This window comes from Megalops cyprinoides, chromosome 13 (assembly GCF_013368585.1).
Source record: "Megalops cyprinoides isolate fMegCyp1 chromosome 13, fMegCyp1.pri, whole genome shotgun sequence".
NCBI classification, from domain to species: domain Eukaryota; kingdom Metazoa; phylum Chordata; class Actinopteri; order Elopiformes; family Megalopidae; genus Megalops; species Megalops cyprinoides.
In genome coordinates this window covers 3,170,210-3,186,304 of record NC_050595.1, presented here as the reverse complement: position 1 = coordinate 3,186,304, position 16,095 = coordinate 3,170,210, and the positions used below count along the sequence as shown (strand labels likewise).

Genomic DNA, 16,095 nt, shown 5'->3' with positions numbered 1-16,095 from the left:
CCCATTTTGATATAGACTCAGGCCAAGGAGGACTCAGTGGACTCAGAGGACTCAGTGGAGGACTCTGAGTGGTCGCCATCTTTACCTGCTGGCGTTTTTGCTGCCCTCTTCCCGTTTTATTCATTGCTGTTTTTACTTTCTGTTGTGTCTGTTTCTGCTCCCTGCATGGGGCTGCAGTGAACCTTGCCACACTCTGGGGTCCGGGCTGTTTCAGGGGTGCTTACCGTGTGCAGCTCCCACACACCCAGAGAGGAGCCCCAGCGGTCGCTGCCATGTGGGACTGACCTGAAGTGTTGCTCTGTCTCTGTTTAAAGCAGAAAGAGGTTCAATTCAGAACCCCCAGATTTCCCCCTATCAGCCCCAAATATAAACTTGAAGAACCGGAGAGCTCAGGCAAAAAACGCTTTTCAACGTAATTCAAATATGGCCTCAAAAACACACACACACACACACACTTCTTGTGCACTTCCTAACATCTACCAGTATCATAAATACAAAACAACCCTGCATTAGATAATGGGAATTGAATTTGGGCATGAGTTCTCTGGTCTTTACAGTGACCTGACCTTCAAAGACTTTTTTTTTTTTACAGCATTACTTCGCACTCTTATTCAGCTTTTTACACACTCTATTCATTCTCGCAATCGGCAGGGTACCATTTATTTAATGCATTTAGCCCTTTCAGTGTGGAACTTTTCAGCTGTGCTGAATAATGCTTTTTGGAGGCCATTCAGAGCCGTTCTGCTTTCTTTCTTTCTGCGCTTCACTGAATATTGAGAGCTCATTTATTTATTTTGATGGTGGCAAATCCTTGAGGCAACAATGGCTGGGGGGCTGTTGTAAGGATTACAAGTCAGAATGGCTGAAAGCCTATGGTGTTCTTCCTGTACGGTCTTTCTCCTTGCATAATACCTGACAACGCTGCCTGATTTTCACTGACTTTTCATTGACTTTTACTGTGTTGCCTGTCATAGCCAGTAGATATACACGGGATAAGATCCACTCTGCTAGGTCCAAGGTCACTACAAGCCTGACCGCTCAGTTCCTTCTCAGAAACACGTTAATAACTTATTGCAGTGACCGCATTACATTATATTGCAGATGTTCTTATCGCGAAAGACTTAAGTATCTTACCATTTTTACTCATTACCCACTGACACAGCTGGGAGCTTACTGAGGTGGTTTGGGTTAAGTACCTTGCCTTTGGGTCTTTAGGTTAAGCACCTTTCCCGAAGGTACACCGGCAGTGTCCGCCTGGGGAACTGAAAAGGCAACAATTGGATTACACGCTTTGCTCCCTGCCGCTGTGTCACACTGCCTTCGACCTGGGTCGAAACCTCGGCCCAATATGGCCACCAGGGGAGATTTACCCACATGTTCGAGACCTGCTCCAGAGCTCAGTCATTCTCAAACGTCTCTCAAGCCTTGTCCCCACATGCTCCCTGGACCGTAGCTGTTTCCTGTAACCTCCAGTAGTCTCTGTATCTGTGTGAAGTCTTAATTAAAATGGTTGAATTAAAGGACACCCCTTCCGGCTACCCAGAGAATTGGATATATGGATTCATTCTGCTCAAGGACTATGGACTGGGTAATTAATCCCATTGCTGAGTGAGCAACTGTGGCTCTTTGCCACACACAAGAATTGAGATTCAATATATATATCCATAACAAAACTGCAGCGACCCTTCAATTGAAATCAGCTTTTCTCTGTGTTTATGCTTTAGGTGTTGTTAGAGGTGAGGAGTTACTTTCTAATCAGAGGATTTGAAAGTACGAACTCTCAGAAATGTTAAATTAGGGACTGTGGATGATGCCCAGCTCTAAGCCTCAGTCCCTCTGTTACCCCCCCATCCCGTCCCGTCCCGTACCGTCCCGCAGATAACCTACTCGCTGCTCAACGACCGCAGTGGAGACCACCAGTACTTCCGCATCGACCCGGAGCTGGGCACCATCTACACCGAGGCGGTGTTTGACCGGGAGACGAAGGGCTCGTACCTGCTGGAGGTGAAGTCTATGGACGGGTGGGAATCGGCCCGGCCTGGCAAATACGGGCAGCCCAACTCTGGTAGGTGCCGCTTCGGGTCATACACCAGCTACATCCGGAGGACACATTACATTACATTATATTATTGTCATTACATTATTTAGCAGACACGTTTATCCAGATTTATACTGGTTACAATTTTTACATATTATCCAACTATACAGCTGCATATTTACTGAGGCAATCCTGCATTAGATAGATAGATAGATAGACAGATAGATCGATAGATAATACTTTATTGATCCAAAAAGGAAATTGCCTTGCCAACAGTCAAGTATGTTGGGAACACAGGTACACAGCATGAAATAAGAACAAAACACATGACAATAAATACTCCACTTGGAGGATAAATACGAGTACTTTGCTTAAGGGCACAGCAGCAGTGCCCCAATGGGGACTTGAACCAGCAACCTTTTGGTTACAAGCCCTGCTCCTTACCATTATGTTACACTGCTGCCCTGGGATAGGGAAAAGGCATTAGACCCAGAGCCCTGCAATCCCTGTCAGTTTAAGAGATGCTATTACTGTCCTATCTGCGGAGTCGTTGGAGGTGGAGAAAGCTTTCTGTCGTTGCCCCAGGGCAAAGTTTAAAACGAACATTCTCACTGTGTGTTTTTCCCAAAAAGGGAGTTTGACCCTTTGTCTTATTTGTCTAGATGAGACAATCCGCCAGGCTCCCTCTCAGTGAAAATGAGTGAGGAAATGTCAGCCAGATGTTTTTTTCATGCACGTTGTCATGGAGCATTAAGAGTGCTTTCTGGGCTAATTCATTCGTTGCGATATTTTGACAGTGCAAATGCTGTTCAAATATTAAAGGCGAGGAAAAAAAGAAATTTTGAAACTAAAGTGGAAGGTTTTATAAATGTTAGATGAAGACACATAAAGAAGCCTGGCGAAGCTTCAGAGAAACGCAGCTTCTTCTCAGAGCTGTCCCCTTTTTTGGCGTATCTCCTTTACAGGAGGTTTCGCCCCCTCTTCTATTCGGTGCCGACCGAGCTGAAGGTTTTCGCTGGGCAGAAAACAGTTGCACATGCAGAAGCGCCAAGGTGCCGCTCAAATGCAGCTCAGTATTAAAAACACCTCCCCTCCACATCAAGAGAGGGTGCAAACATAGCCACAGCCCCGCAACAGCTTTCAGAAACGTAAACTTGTCATGACCTTGTCGACAAGTTCCAGTTTTTTGGTGCAATAAAAAAAACAGTGATGAGAGAACAGGACGTGAGGAAAGGTGAACTGCAGCTTGTGTGTACGAGTGTCATTATTCCAGCTGTGAGAGAGCATTTTTTCACTCCCTCTTTCTCTCTCTCGCTTTTCACAAACGGGATAGTGTGAAAAGTTTGGTTTCTTGCCTCTCTCGCTGCCAGGGCGTCATCATTCCCAGTGTTAAACTGTAAACTCCCTCCACGGCCATCGTAAATAATTGATCTCAACTTGAAGAAGTGTATTGCAAATTATGTTCCTTTTGATAGTCATATCAAACGTGGCATATTTCATCAGGGCAAACCTCCCCTGGAGCCCAGGGGGCCTGTTTCTCTGTGTCTGCTGATGGCTTCAAGAAATAAAGGGGAGAGAGAGCGAGGGAGAGAGTGAGAGGGTGACGGAGAGGGAGAGGGAGAGAGGGAGAGAGGGAGAGGGAACACTGACAGAATAAGAGCAGCCAGGGTTTTTTTTTTATTTTTTAATCTCTCTCTTATCGCTTCCGCAGACACGGCGTACGTGCGTATTTTCATCAGCGATGTGAACGATAACAAGCCCGTCTTCGCCGACAGCGTCTATGAAGTCAACGTCGACGAGGACGCGGATGTCGGCTTTGCCGTTGTCACTGTCAGCGCTAATGACGAGGATGAAGGTACGTGGCAGGGAAGAAGAAAGCCGGCACCACGAAAGTTTGTCACCGAGATACTGATACGCCGAGATCTGTGTTTTTTTAACATATTTTTGGAACAGGTGGGGCGTAAGGGTGACAGCAGGAAATGTTGGGAGCTCTTATTTGATCACCCCGGATACCCAGGGGGTGAAAATGAGGTTGAAGCTATGCACTCTTCCAGCTCCCCACGGAATTAGCTGAGATTCACAGAGCAGGAGCTTCTCCTCTGATTTCTGTGGTGTGAAAAACTTTTGTCATGCGATTGCAACCCCTGGAACAGAACACTAGGCCAACACAAGGCCATTCCCCACAATGCACCTCTGTAATTCAAGAGGAAACGGGTGTCAGATTTATGTCATAACTGTCTCAGACGTGTGCTAAACTTACCAGCCCCTGTCTTTAGCGCTAGTGCTCTCTTGCATGGCCAGATAACTTAATTAGTTTTAAATTGTTTTAATTAGTTTAATTAGTTTTAAATTGCCGAAGGAAAAATGATTTATGGATCCTTATGTTACATTAAAATCCTTATATAAGATAACCTGGACGCATGGGACCTATAAGGGAAAGAGTAGGGTAGTTAAGCACTGTCCCGATGTGTGTCTCCCAGTCTGGCCAACCAATCACCCCCCCTCCGCTGTTGGTTGGTTGGCGTGGCAACCCTTGCTCGTCTCCCTGCGTCTATCCTGTGAGTGAGAAATGAGTTCTGCATTGACCCCCTTGGCCAGGTGAAGGCTGTTTGAAAATTAAAATCAAAAAGAGCATTCACTCTGCTACATCTGTCTTCCTCAAAGTGATGGCATTATATGTCAATTGGGGGGGGGGTCTTGGGGGCTGCATGTTGGGAGGGTGGAGTCCCTCAACATGCACATATGGGGGCCTTGTTTCATGCCTGGCCAAGGGCGGGGGCGTGGCCGGGTTGGGGCGCACTTGCATGGCCTCATTTGGGCATCTGACCCCCCCCCGAGACCCACCGTACTCTGTCTCGCAAATTCCAGGCAATAAATCGCCCTCAACGAAATGGTCCCATCTCGAAAAGCAGAACAATACCTCTTTATCAGCTGGGCGAGTTGTACAGTATTATCAGCCATTTATCATGTGCAAGAGAAAGAGGGAGAGATAGAGTACACTGCCTCTGGAGAGAGAGAGATAGAACACGCTACTCGGTGATGAATGGGGTTTACAGGGACGGAAACTCTATCTTCGTCATCTGAACAAAAGCCGTTTGCATAAGAAGCAATCCCACTTCTCGCTGTTTGAAATTCCGTGCTGGCTGCAGCGATCGCTGCGAAACCCCAGAGCGTGTCTGAGCTCTGAAAGAGCTATCCACCAGCGCAGATTTCCATGCTAATAGCTAAGATGAGTTTGCCCCCCGATCCACCCAGCTGAATATTTTGAATAAGTAAAAGATAGAAAAAAAAACAAAACAATTATGTATCCTTTGTGTGTTTACAATGTTCCTCACTCTCAGTAATGTAACTGTTTTACATTTTTTTCTTTTCTCGATGGAACGGTAATGTATTTGGTAATTAATGTGGTAATTAATGGAAAGAACACAATGTTAGGAGTTAGATGAAGTATTCCTCATTTCTCATCTTGGTTTTATGCCATGGTGGGTTTCAGTTGCATCTTTAATGTTTGAGGGGAGGGGGTGTTTTTTTTTTCTTCCATTTCTGAAATGCATGTAAGGCAGAAGCATTCAGCCAGTCTTTTCATTACACTTCAGATCTTTGATTGAAGTCCTCACTTTTATGGATAGTAGGATCCCAACGTGATTCCACACCCAAATCAATTGCTTATTTAAAGCTACTTATGAAAGCAGAAATATCAGACCCCTCGATAAAAATAGCCTGCTTTCATGTTGCTGCCCTTGAGGACCTGAATCGAACGTCTATGAAATGAAGAGGGGGTTCTCAGACCCTGATCCTGGGAGGCCCCTCTTCTTTAACCGCCCTCTCTAAGTAAATACTGCTCTGGAGACCTGGGGAGTGGAGGCTGGTTCAGCTGCAGTGAAAAGGAGATGAATCAGGTGGTTAAGTGCTTTGCTGGAGCAGAAAGAACCGGCGGACACTTCATGGTCCTCCAGGGACAAAGCTGAGTAGCCCTTCATGCACCGAGGCTATCCAGGGCCAGGGTCGAGAAGCCCGGGTCACTCAGGTCCAGGTCAGGACTGAGTGGCCCGGTAGGTATTCATTGCCTGTCCCAGGTGGGCGTGGCTCTGATGTCGTATGCTTGTTGTAGGTGCCAATGCCAAGCTGCGGTACCAGATCACGTCCGGGAACACAGGGGGCGCGTTTGACGTGGAGCCTGAGGTGGGCACCATCTTCCTGGCCCAGCCCCTGGACCACGAGCTGGTGAGGCGCTACAAACTCCATGTCCTGGCGTCCGACGGCAAGTGGGAGGACTACGCGGCGGTTGTGGTCAACGTGGTCAACAAGAACGATGAGGCGCCCGTCTTCTCCATGAACGAGTACTATGGCAGCGTGACCGAGGAGCTGGATGGCTCACCTGTCTTTGTCCTACAGGTGTGCTTCTAGAATGGCGCACCTTTTTCACCTGTGTTTCAGCAGCTAAAATATACCCATTTCCAACAGATAGCATCAGTAACCAAACATACAACAAATAAAAATAATCAGAAATTTATCCCACACTGCAATAGTGAATGGACAAAAGCACAAAAGTCATCTAAGATTATTGTATCTTGGATCTGTAAAATAACATACATTTTATGGCTTGCAAAGGCTTGCATTCAGCAGGAAAGCTTAGAGTAGAGTGAAATCTAATTTTTACCCACAGGCTAATGACATTGGCAGTATCTTGTATCAGCAATAAGTCTCTTCTTGGTCAGAAGTCTTTTGGTTGTGACACAAATTATTATGTTGATTTAATTAAGTTTGTAAATTGTAATTAGCAGAGGGGACAAAGTTTTAATTGAACCCGTCACTTCATTGATTATTTTGCCTTGCCTTGTCCTTTCCCTGCCAAATACAGAAGTCAAGACACTCTTGTATCTTTTATGCAATAGTTTCCGGAGGTATTGCACAAACCTTGTGGCCTGATTATGTATTCTAGAATGCTGTTGTGTAATCGGAAAAAATCGGAAAAAAAAAAAAAACTTTAGTTAACTTAATTTTGCAGGAGAGATTTGCAAGAGGTTGGCAGGGAATATAAACTGTGTAGGAGTATCTAACTTTCAGATTTTGCTCTTTGAAACTGCAAGATTAGTTTTTGTATATAACATTCACATTTGTTATATAGGAGCCGCTACAGACCGTAATTTGAAGTTCTGTATTTTATCAGACAGATCTAACAGCAAGTCTTGAACTGCAGCTGCTGCTTACATATCTCAAGTGGACACAAAATTAAAAACCATATGGTTACGTTATGTATCCCTTGGTGGATTATTAATATGAATGCACATTCTATTTTAGTTTAAGACTATTTTCAAGTTTCAAAGTTAGGAGAAAAATGTTTCGCGCTTAATCTATTCTCGTAAATGAATGTGTGCTATGTGTTCTTTAGGGGCAAAATTCACACTTCAATGTGAAAATTACAGAGAATAATATCAAGCTCTTAACACCTCCCTGTTTCACCAGATGTGGAGGTCTTGAACTGGAAAGGATTTTCATGTGCTTATTGCAAAAAGTAGAAATCATATGATTTAATTTTCCATTTCCCTTTCAAAGTAATTAATACTGAGAATTAAAATGATACTTCTGCCTGCAAAAAGATCTCTAATAACAAGGGTTAGAGTGAATGCTGAAAGCATTCACAGCTGGCAAGTGTAGGCGTAAAGCAGCTGAACTAAGTGTCTCAAAGTCAGCATTCTTCAATAATTAAACACTGCTGAACTACTGCTGGAAAGGTAGGGGTACATCTACTGAGAAACACCTCAGCTATTCTCTTTGATTTACCAGGTAACTGCAACTGACCCAGATAAAGACGCTGACCAGGAGGCCCTGAGGTATTCTCTCCATGGTCAAGGGGCAGAGAGCGAATTCATCATTGATGAGGTGACGGGGAAGATCTACGCGCAGAAGACGCTGAACCGTGAGGACCGTGCGGTCTGGAGGTTCGTGGTGCTGGCCACTGACGAGGGCGGCGAGGGTCTGACGGGTTTCACCGATGTCATCATCAACGTCTGGGACATCAACGACAATGCGCCTGTCTTCACCTGCGCGCCAGACAGCTGCGAGGGGCACGTCCCCGAGAACTCCCCGCCCGACACCTCCGTCATGGAGATGACGGCCACCGACCTGGACGACCCCACGGTTGGCCAGAACGCGGTGCTCACCTACCGGATCATGGGTAACGCCCGTGGCGGGGGCAGCGGCGGGGTTGACCTGTTCAGCATCAATGCCAGCACAGGCACCATCTCGGTGGCGCAGCGAGGCCTGGACCGGGAGAGGGCGGACAGCTACCTGCTGGTGGTGGAGGCCCGGGATGGTGGGGGCATGGCGGGCACCGGAACCGCCACCATCCGGGTGACAGACGTTAACGACCATGCCCCCAGCTTCACCGTGGCATCCTGTGGCGCCCGGGTCTCAGAGAGCGCTGAGCCGAACTCGGCCGTGCTGGAGCTGTCGGCCGTGGACGCGGACGTCGGGGAGAACGCCCAGCTCACCTTCAGCATCGTGGGCGGCGACCCCGAGCAGAAGTTCTATGTGGTGAGCCATCGGCAGGAGCAGCGCGGCACGCTTCAGCTGAAGAAGAAGCTGGACTACGAGAGGGCCAGCGAGCAGTGGTTCAACCTGACGGTCAAGGTGGAGGACCTGGACTTCTCCAGCCTGATCCACTGCGTCATCGAGGTGGAGGACCACAACGACCACGCCCCGGTCTTCGTGCCGCACTTTTACCCGCTCTCGCCTCTGCCCGAGGATGTTCCCGTGGGCACCAGCATCGCCAGGGTGGCGGCCAGCGACGCCGACTCCGGGCACAACCGGGAGATCGTCTACAGCATCCTGCCGGAGTCCGACCCGCACGGCCAGTTCTCCGTGGACCAGACAGGCCTGGTCACAGTGGTGAGGCCGCTGGACCGCGAAACCGTGGCGCTGCATAACCTGGTCATCTTGGCGACTGATCAGGGGAGCCCGCCGCAGACCGGGAGCGCCACCGTCCAGCTGACCCTGCTTGACATCAATGACAACGGGCCCGAGCTGGAGGTGGCCTACATGCCTGTAGTGTGGGAGAATGTTCCGGGCCCTCAGGTGGTGCGGCTGAATCAAACCTCCACGCTCCTGCACGCAGTGGACCGGGACTCCCCAGAGAACGGGGCCCCCTTCTCCTTCTCTCTCCCGTCCGATTACCGCCACGGCCGCGACTTCCTCCTGCGGGACAACGGCAACAACACTGCCACCGTGACCGCGCTGCGCTCCTTCGACCGCGAGAGGCAGAAGGCCTTCCGGCTGCCCATCATCATGACGGACAGTGGCAAGCCGCCCAGGAGCGTCACCAACACGCTCACCATCACCATCGGCGACGAGAACGACCACGCCCACCTGCCCGGGAACAAGGACATCTACATCCACAGCCACAGAGGTGAGGCCTGGATCCGGCCGACAGAGACGCCTGCAAAAACACCGCTCTTAGTTGTCGCTGGAGCTTCTTTTTATGCGTTGCTGTGCAATACATTGCTGCTGAGTACAAAAGCTCCTTCACTCCAGGTGAAAATGTTCTTTGTTCAGTTAAGAGCGCTGTTGAGGTAATTGCTGAAAGTGGTACATCTGTTCCTTGCTGGAGAATGCTTTACTTGTTTGGCAGAAAAGCTTTCTTCCTTTGTCTTCTGTGTTTTTCTGGGCCCTTAAAGACTCTACTCCGAGGCTAGGAACAAGTATTGGGAGGGTGAGCCCCAAAACAAGCAGAGCCAGCACATGTTATTAGAAACCTGCAAATCTGAACCAATCATAGCATTTGGCTGTGGAGAGCAAAGTCATTTTATTGGCTTAGACGAGTTGCTTCATTATGGGGTCATGAAGCCTCACTTATTGCACTACACCCCTGTTTCACACAGAATCAATGCATTACATTGCATGTACATTACATTTAGCAGATGCTCTTATCCAGAGCGACAGTTTTTTATGATGTCATCTATTTATACAGCTGGATATTTACTGAGGCAATTGTGGGTTATGTACCTTACCCAAGGGTACAGCAGCAGTGCCCCTGTGGGGAATCAAACTGGCAACCTTTCAGTTACAAGTCCTGCTCCTTAACCATTATGCTACAGTGCCTCCCACTTCTCCCTTTGCAGGAATGATACCGACCACAGTCCTGGGTAAAGTGTATGCCCCGGACCCGGACGACTGGGACAACAAGACGTATGCCTTTGAGGGACACGTGCCCAAGTAAGAGCTTCTTCCCCTGACCGCACAGCACTCTGGGGGAAAAAAAATGGCTGAAACTTTAGCAGTGTCGTTGCTGCCCTTCACCTGAAAGGCAGCAGGTAGACGAGGGCGCCCAACAGCATGTTTAAGACGAGCCCCGAAGGACATCTCAGATAGTCACTCAGATAGTCGCCTCTTCCCCAGCAATCACTCACGTCCTGAACCTAGAAACCTGAAGCAGAAAACTTATTCACGGAAACTGAGAAAAAAAAAAAATCTTTGAGCGCGAACAAAGCGATATTTAATCTATACAGTTCTGGCAAGCATTTCGTCTTGATCTCTACTATTTCATCGACTCCACCGAGCCTCAATAGCGAGCGTCAGAGAATTAAAGTAATTTCAAACAAAAGTGTAAGTCTATCTATTTTTGAATCGTGCGGTGCAGTTTGTCGCACTTGACGCACTTCTGTAATAGCGCATTTTATTTAGAGGCAATGGGGGGAGATGTGGAGGCAAGGAAAACTAAATAAAAAAAACTGAAGGGAAACTGTCCGAAATGCGTCAGCGGCGTTTTTGAATGTAGATAAAAGAGACTTTAAAGGAAGCTTGATGTTGCGGAGCACTGGATGCATTGCTTACTGCAAGCGCGTTGACCTCGTTTGCCTCCTCCTCTCTCACACCCCTCCCTCCTCGCACCCTCCTTCCTCCCCCCTCCTCCCCCCACCCCCTCTTCTCTCACAGCTACTTCGTACTAAATAAACGGACTGGCTTTCTCATCATCAAGGAGAATGCTCCGCCCGGCAGCTATGCCTTCAGAGTGCGCGTGTCAGACGGGGTGTGGCCCGACGTCGTGTCCAAGGTGACCGTTCATGTCAAGGAGCTGCAGGATGAGGCCATATACAACTCGGGGTCCCTCCGTCTGGCAGGTACTTCAGCAGGATGGTCATAAATCACACATAACACCACATATTATCACACATGACACCGTACATAAAATCATGCAAAACATACACATAAAATCATGCATAACACCACATATAAAATCAAGTAAAACACCACATACTTTCATGCAGAACACTACAAAATATCATGCATGAAACCATACATAAAATCACACATAAACTGCATTATTTCACACAAAATCGCACATAACACCACATAATTTCACCCATAACATCACATAGTTTAATGCATAACACCATACATAAAATCATGGATAACACCACACAATATCAGGCTTTCTTGGCAGAGATATAATAGACTACAGTACGTGAATAAAAATGTGTGGAAGCATCCAGTAATCACTGGAAGCATTATTTCATGTCTTTATAGTGGTGACCTATTTTTTCCAGTGTGTATAGCTTGGTTTTTTGATGTAGGACTTGAGGGTAAGTGCTAAGGAGTCTTTGTCTCTCCAGGACATCAAACCCTCAGCCCTCGCGACTGGCACCCCAAGCAATACGCCACGCGAATTTTAGCCACAGCCATCTCTTTTGAAACATTTTGCGGAAATTCGGGCCGTAGATATCATACAAAAAAAGACTTACAGTATTAGAACCAGCCTCCTTGAAATTTGAAATCCCATTTTGATGACACGTACAAGCAGTGAGGGACAAGAAAGTCTCTGTTAATTTTACAGTGAAGAGATTTGAGTGAGGGATTTTCCTTTTTAACTTGGAGGGAAACTTCAAAGAAAGATGTTTTAACAGGGAGGTCCTGCCATGCGCGCACAAAGTAATTAACACCCGAAACTGAAATAACCTCCGCCAGAGAGAGTCTGTGTCTTCGGAGCGGAGAAATCCGAAACGTTAAATATTACAAGTGGTCAAAAACCCCTCGCAGTGTGATCACGTGATTTTGCCGTTTACCTTCTGACCTTCCCGCTGTTCGATATTACATGTCGGAAAAAGCCTTCTCGTCTTGAGATAGTCAAGTAAGAGTGGCAACAACAATTTGTGTTCCCCGAAGCCCTGTTTATGGGATCAATACAAGAGAAATTGAAAAATGGTTCCTCGGCGGTGGGATTTAACACCGTATGAGCTGCATCAATCCCTGCCTCTCTCTCAAAGTCCTATCGACTCTGACATTCGTTTGCCTCCCTCGGCATTATCTTTCTTTCTTTCCTCCTTCGCTCCACTCGCTGTTAACCCTTGTCCCTGCAGCCTTGGGTCTCTCTTACGGGAGAGCTGCGCCAGTGACCCTTGCCATTGAGGAGTTTGCGATGAGTGGTTTGTGATGTTCACGCCGGGCACTCGCTGTTCTTCAGCTGCAAAGCACAGCGCTAGGCCGTGCTCTTTCTCTCCGTGTTCCGCGATAACGCCATGCTGGAACATATTGAACGTGTGATTCTTTTACGTGTTAAGCCCGTGAAACATTATTGCATACACGTACATGCTTGATCATGTGTTTATCGGATTGATGCTTTATTTTTCGTCCTTAAAATGTGGTTGCTTTTTATCTATTTTTATCTATAAACAAATCCGCGTTGCACGCATGTCTTTCTCAGCGGTTCAGAACAGTATACTCAGATTTGTGCATTTGCAGAGATCGTCGAGGGTCTGCCGTATGTGCCCCGCTCGTCAGACTGAAACATCTCCATAGATACAGGCCTGGCATTGCGATTGGTGCTGGACTGCCTCGGGTGTGTGAGTCATGCTCTCGATTTGTTAAGGGATGGAGATGAATCCAGCGGTGTGCTACCAATGAATGTTCATCATCAACGGGACGGGATAGATTTGCCATTGAATCTCTGATTCTTCAGAAATGAACGACTGAATGGATTAATAGAACAGCTGAAAGCAAAGGACCTCGAGAGCAAGGGCGTGATAAATCATAAATGGAGATCATTTCTGATGCTCTGCCACAATGACTTTTTTAAATTGTGATGTCAAAATTGTATGACACAAATTCAAAGATACTGTGTATAGCTGACATATTTTAATGAAACTTTTATTTAGTAAATTGTTCTTTTTTCAATTTCAGTTCAGTGTAATTTTTAAAACGATTTTCTTTTTAAATGGTTTTCCATATCAGTGCGTGATTGAACTTGAACCCTTGAAATGATTGTTCCTCTCTAGGATAAGGCATTCTGCCTATCGCAGGGTGCATTTAAAGAGCTTTCCTCAGGCGTGCAATGAGCGGCCTGGAGTCAATTGCTATCCACATAGCCATGGCAGTAGGTATAGGCTGTGGGGTGTAAGTTGCGGCACATAGTATATGACTAAAATACTTTGACAAACCGTATCAGTCTGATAATCCGCTAATGTATGTTTACCCCTGACTGGTACCATAACCTGGAGGTACGATCAGTGATATTGCAGTTCGCTCTTAACTCATGGCCCAGCTTTTTATAAATGCAAACTGCCATTTAAAAGCCCCTAGGAGATGTTTTTTTCCATTGCAGCAATCGGATAGTTCCCTTCAGTTCACGGGAATTGGGAATCGGTGTCAGTAATTGATTGTAACTGTTGTACATTGCTTTTGTCAAATGACAGAAAGATGATGCATTGGGTTAAAAAAAAAAAAAAACAACACGTTAATCCCTTTTTAAATTGATCGCTCGAGGTAACGCGTTAACGTTCACAGCATACATAGTCTATGTGTGAGCTATAGAGTATCTGTGGTTTCGGTTAGAGGCTATCATTCCAGCTTTAGGAACAATAACGTCAAATAGGCTATCTGCTTTTGTCCGCTTCTCTCATGGGGGACAGTGACGGCCTCTAATGCTCTGCTTGAAGGAATACAGCCAATTAAAAGAGTCTACAGCTCTCAGCAAAGTCATCCAACCTAAAAGTTTTTTTTGCCTAAGCACAAAAGGAATGGCAATATCACACTGCAAAACGCCGCAGAGGACTCCCAGAACTGTCCTCTCCTACCCTAATTTAACACTATTATGTCCTATTATATGATATCATTGCCACGACCTTCACCGCAAAATGAATATTGTCATGTAAATGGCCTCTGTGCAAAGGGAGGTTTCCTGTGTCATTATGCCACTGTGTCATCGAGAGCGTCTGGCAGTCACTCTTCTTGTTCGAATCTGAAAGGAAGGGTTCAGAGTTATAGCCCTTTCAAGAGGAAAACAGCTTTAAAGCAAATGAGACAATACAGGACTCAGGAATTTGTCCTGTTGTCCCCTGGGATATCATTCACAGACACTTCTCTCTGCAATTTTTTTTTTTCTCAGATTTTTTAATTAGTAAATTTTTTAACCGTGCTTGTGCTTTGATAAAATATCTATTTGGAATTGAAAAGGGTTCATTAAGTGTGGATCGGCGTTAACACTGGGAATTACACGTCTCATTTTTCAGACATTACGGCGGCTGAGTTTCTTGACCGCAGGGGTGCGGGGCGGAGCCGATACGAACTGTTCCGGGACTTCCTGTCCGAGATGCTGGCGGTCAGTCCTGATGACGTCAACATCTTTAGCCTGGTGGATGTGCGGGAGAAGACATTGGACGTGCGTGTCTCTGTAGGTGGCGCCCCCTACTTGAGACCAGAGAAACTGCATGGATACCTCGCTGCCCACAAACAGAAGGTAGGCCAATCCATATCTGCTCTATGAGCAATACAGTGCTTTTTTGCTGTAACACAGCCTTACAATGCCACCAATTAGAAACCATTTCTAATGATTTGCCATACTCTGCATGCATGTATGCACCATGGCCTGGCCAGTCTCTGTGGATCTGTGAGTCTGCTAAGTAAAGAGACTGTGAGCTGGATGTTGGCTTTTTTCAAAAGTGACCAATTTTGTCTTGGTGTTCAGAACCTTTCTAGTTGTGCCCATTGATTAAATTGCATGGTTACATCAAAGAGAGCTCTCTGACAAAAATGTGCTCCACCTTCATCATCCGAGGGGCAGTCAGTGTAATAACAGGCCGCCATCATCTTCCTCCTCCATCTTTTTCCTTCTTTCACCCTCTCGAACAGTTGCTGTGGTTCTTCCGGGGTGAGGGAGGGGGGGGGGGTTGTGAGTCCCTGGGGGTCGCCTGTTTCTGTCAGCCCATGTTACTCCCCTCTGTGGTGGGGTGACATGCAGAACGGGGCGATGGCAGGACTGAGGGAGAGATCTGCTGGGTGAAGGCCAGCGCTGTTACTGCGCAGAATTCTAATGCTTGTAAATATCAGATAAAACGCTCCGCCTCCCTCCAGCGGGGGGAATCGTTCCCTGCTCGGCTGTGTTTGAGTTTCAGCTCAACACTCAGTGTACAAGGTGAAGAAATGGAGGCCTTAGGAGTGAGGGTGTGTGTGTGTGTGTGTGTGTGTGTGTGTGTGTGTGTGTGTGTATGTGAGTGTGTGTGTGTGTGTGAGTGTGTGAGTGTGTGAGTGTGTGAGTGTGTGCGCGTGTGTGAGTGTGTGAGCGTGTGTGTGTGTGTGTGTGTGTGTGTGTGTGTGTGTGTGTGTGTGTGTGTGTGTGTGTGTGTGTATGTGAGTGTGTGTGTGTGTGTGTGTGTGTGAGTTTGTGAGTGTGTGTGTGAGCTCCTGTAGCTGTTGGTCTTGTGGCTGTGAGAGCAGTGACTGGCAGTGGAAGTGAAAAGAATGCAAATCAGTGAGTTCAGAAAGCTGGAACACCATCACTCCATAGCATCTCCTGTAGATACAGTATATATCTAACTACATACAGGAGATATTCCAGGTATACTGGTTAAACGATTCATCAGTCTGTACAAAGAGTCATTCACTCATGCATGCGGTAGTGTTTTCCTTCCAAGGCCGTTCTGTGAGGTGTATAATTCTGCCTGAGAGTCGAGAGGAAAAGAGAGAATCATATTAACTTCAAGCCTTTTCCATAACTTAACAATGCAGTCTGACATGAGTTATGAATCAAAGCATGTCATTCAGATGTTTCTGATTCGCTTTCACGC

The 16,095-nt window shown here is 46.8% G+C and overlaps 1 protein-coding gene across 1 annotated transcript in view; it reads left to right on the top strand.

The window, feature by feature from the left end:
- LOC118787757 (neural-cadherin-like) overlaps positions 1–16,095 on the top strand; it is a 136,757-nt gene that overhangs the window by 79,825 nt on the left and 40,837 nt on the right. Inside the window, exons 15-21 of the mRNA XM_036543409.1 lie at positions 1,879–2,065; positions 3,750–3,893; positions 6,150–6,433; positions 7,826–9,446; positions 10,159–10,252; positions 10,973–11,157; positions 14,542–14,768. Of these exons, the coding sequence (XP_036399302.1) occupies positions 1,879–2,065; positions 3,750–3,893; positions 6,150–6,433; positions 7,826–9,446; positions 10,159–10,252; positions 10,973–11,157; positions 14,542–14,768 (2,742 nt within the window). The remainder of the gene's footprint in view (positions 1–1,878; positions 2,066–3,749; positions 3,894–6,149; positions 6,434–7,825; positions 9,447–10,158; positions 10,253–10,972; positions 11,158–14,541; positions 14,769–16,095) is intronic.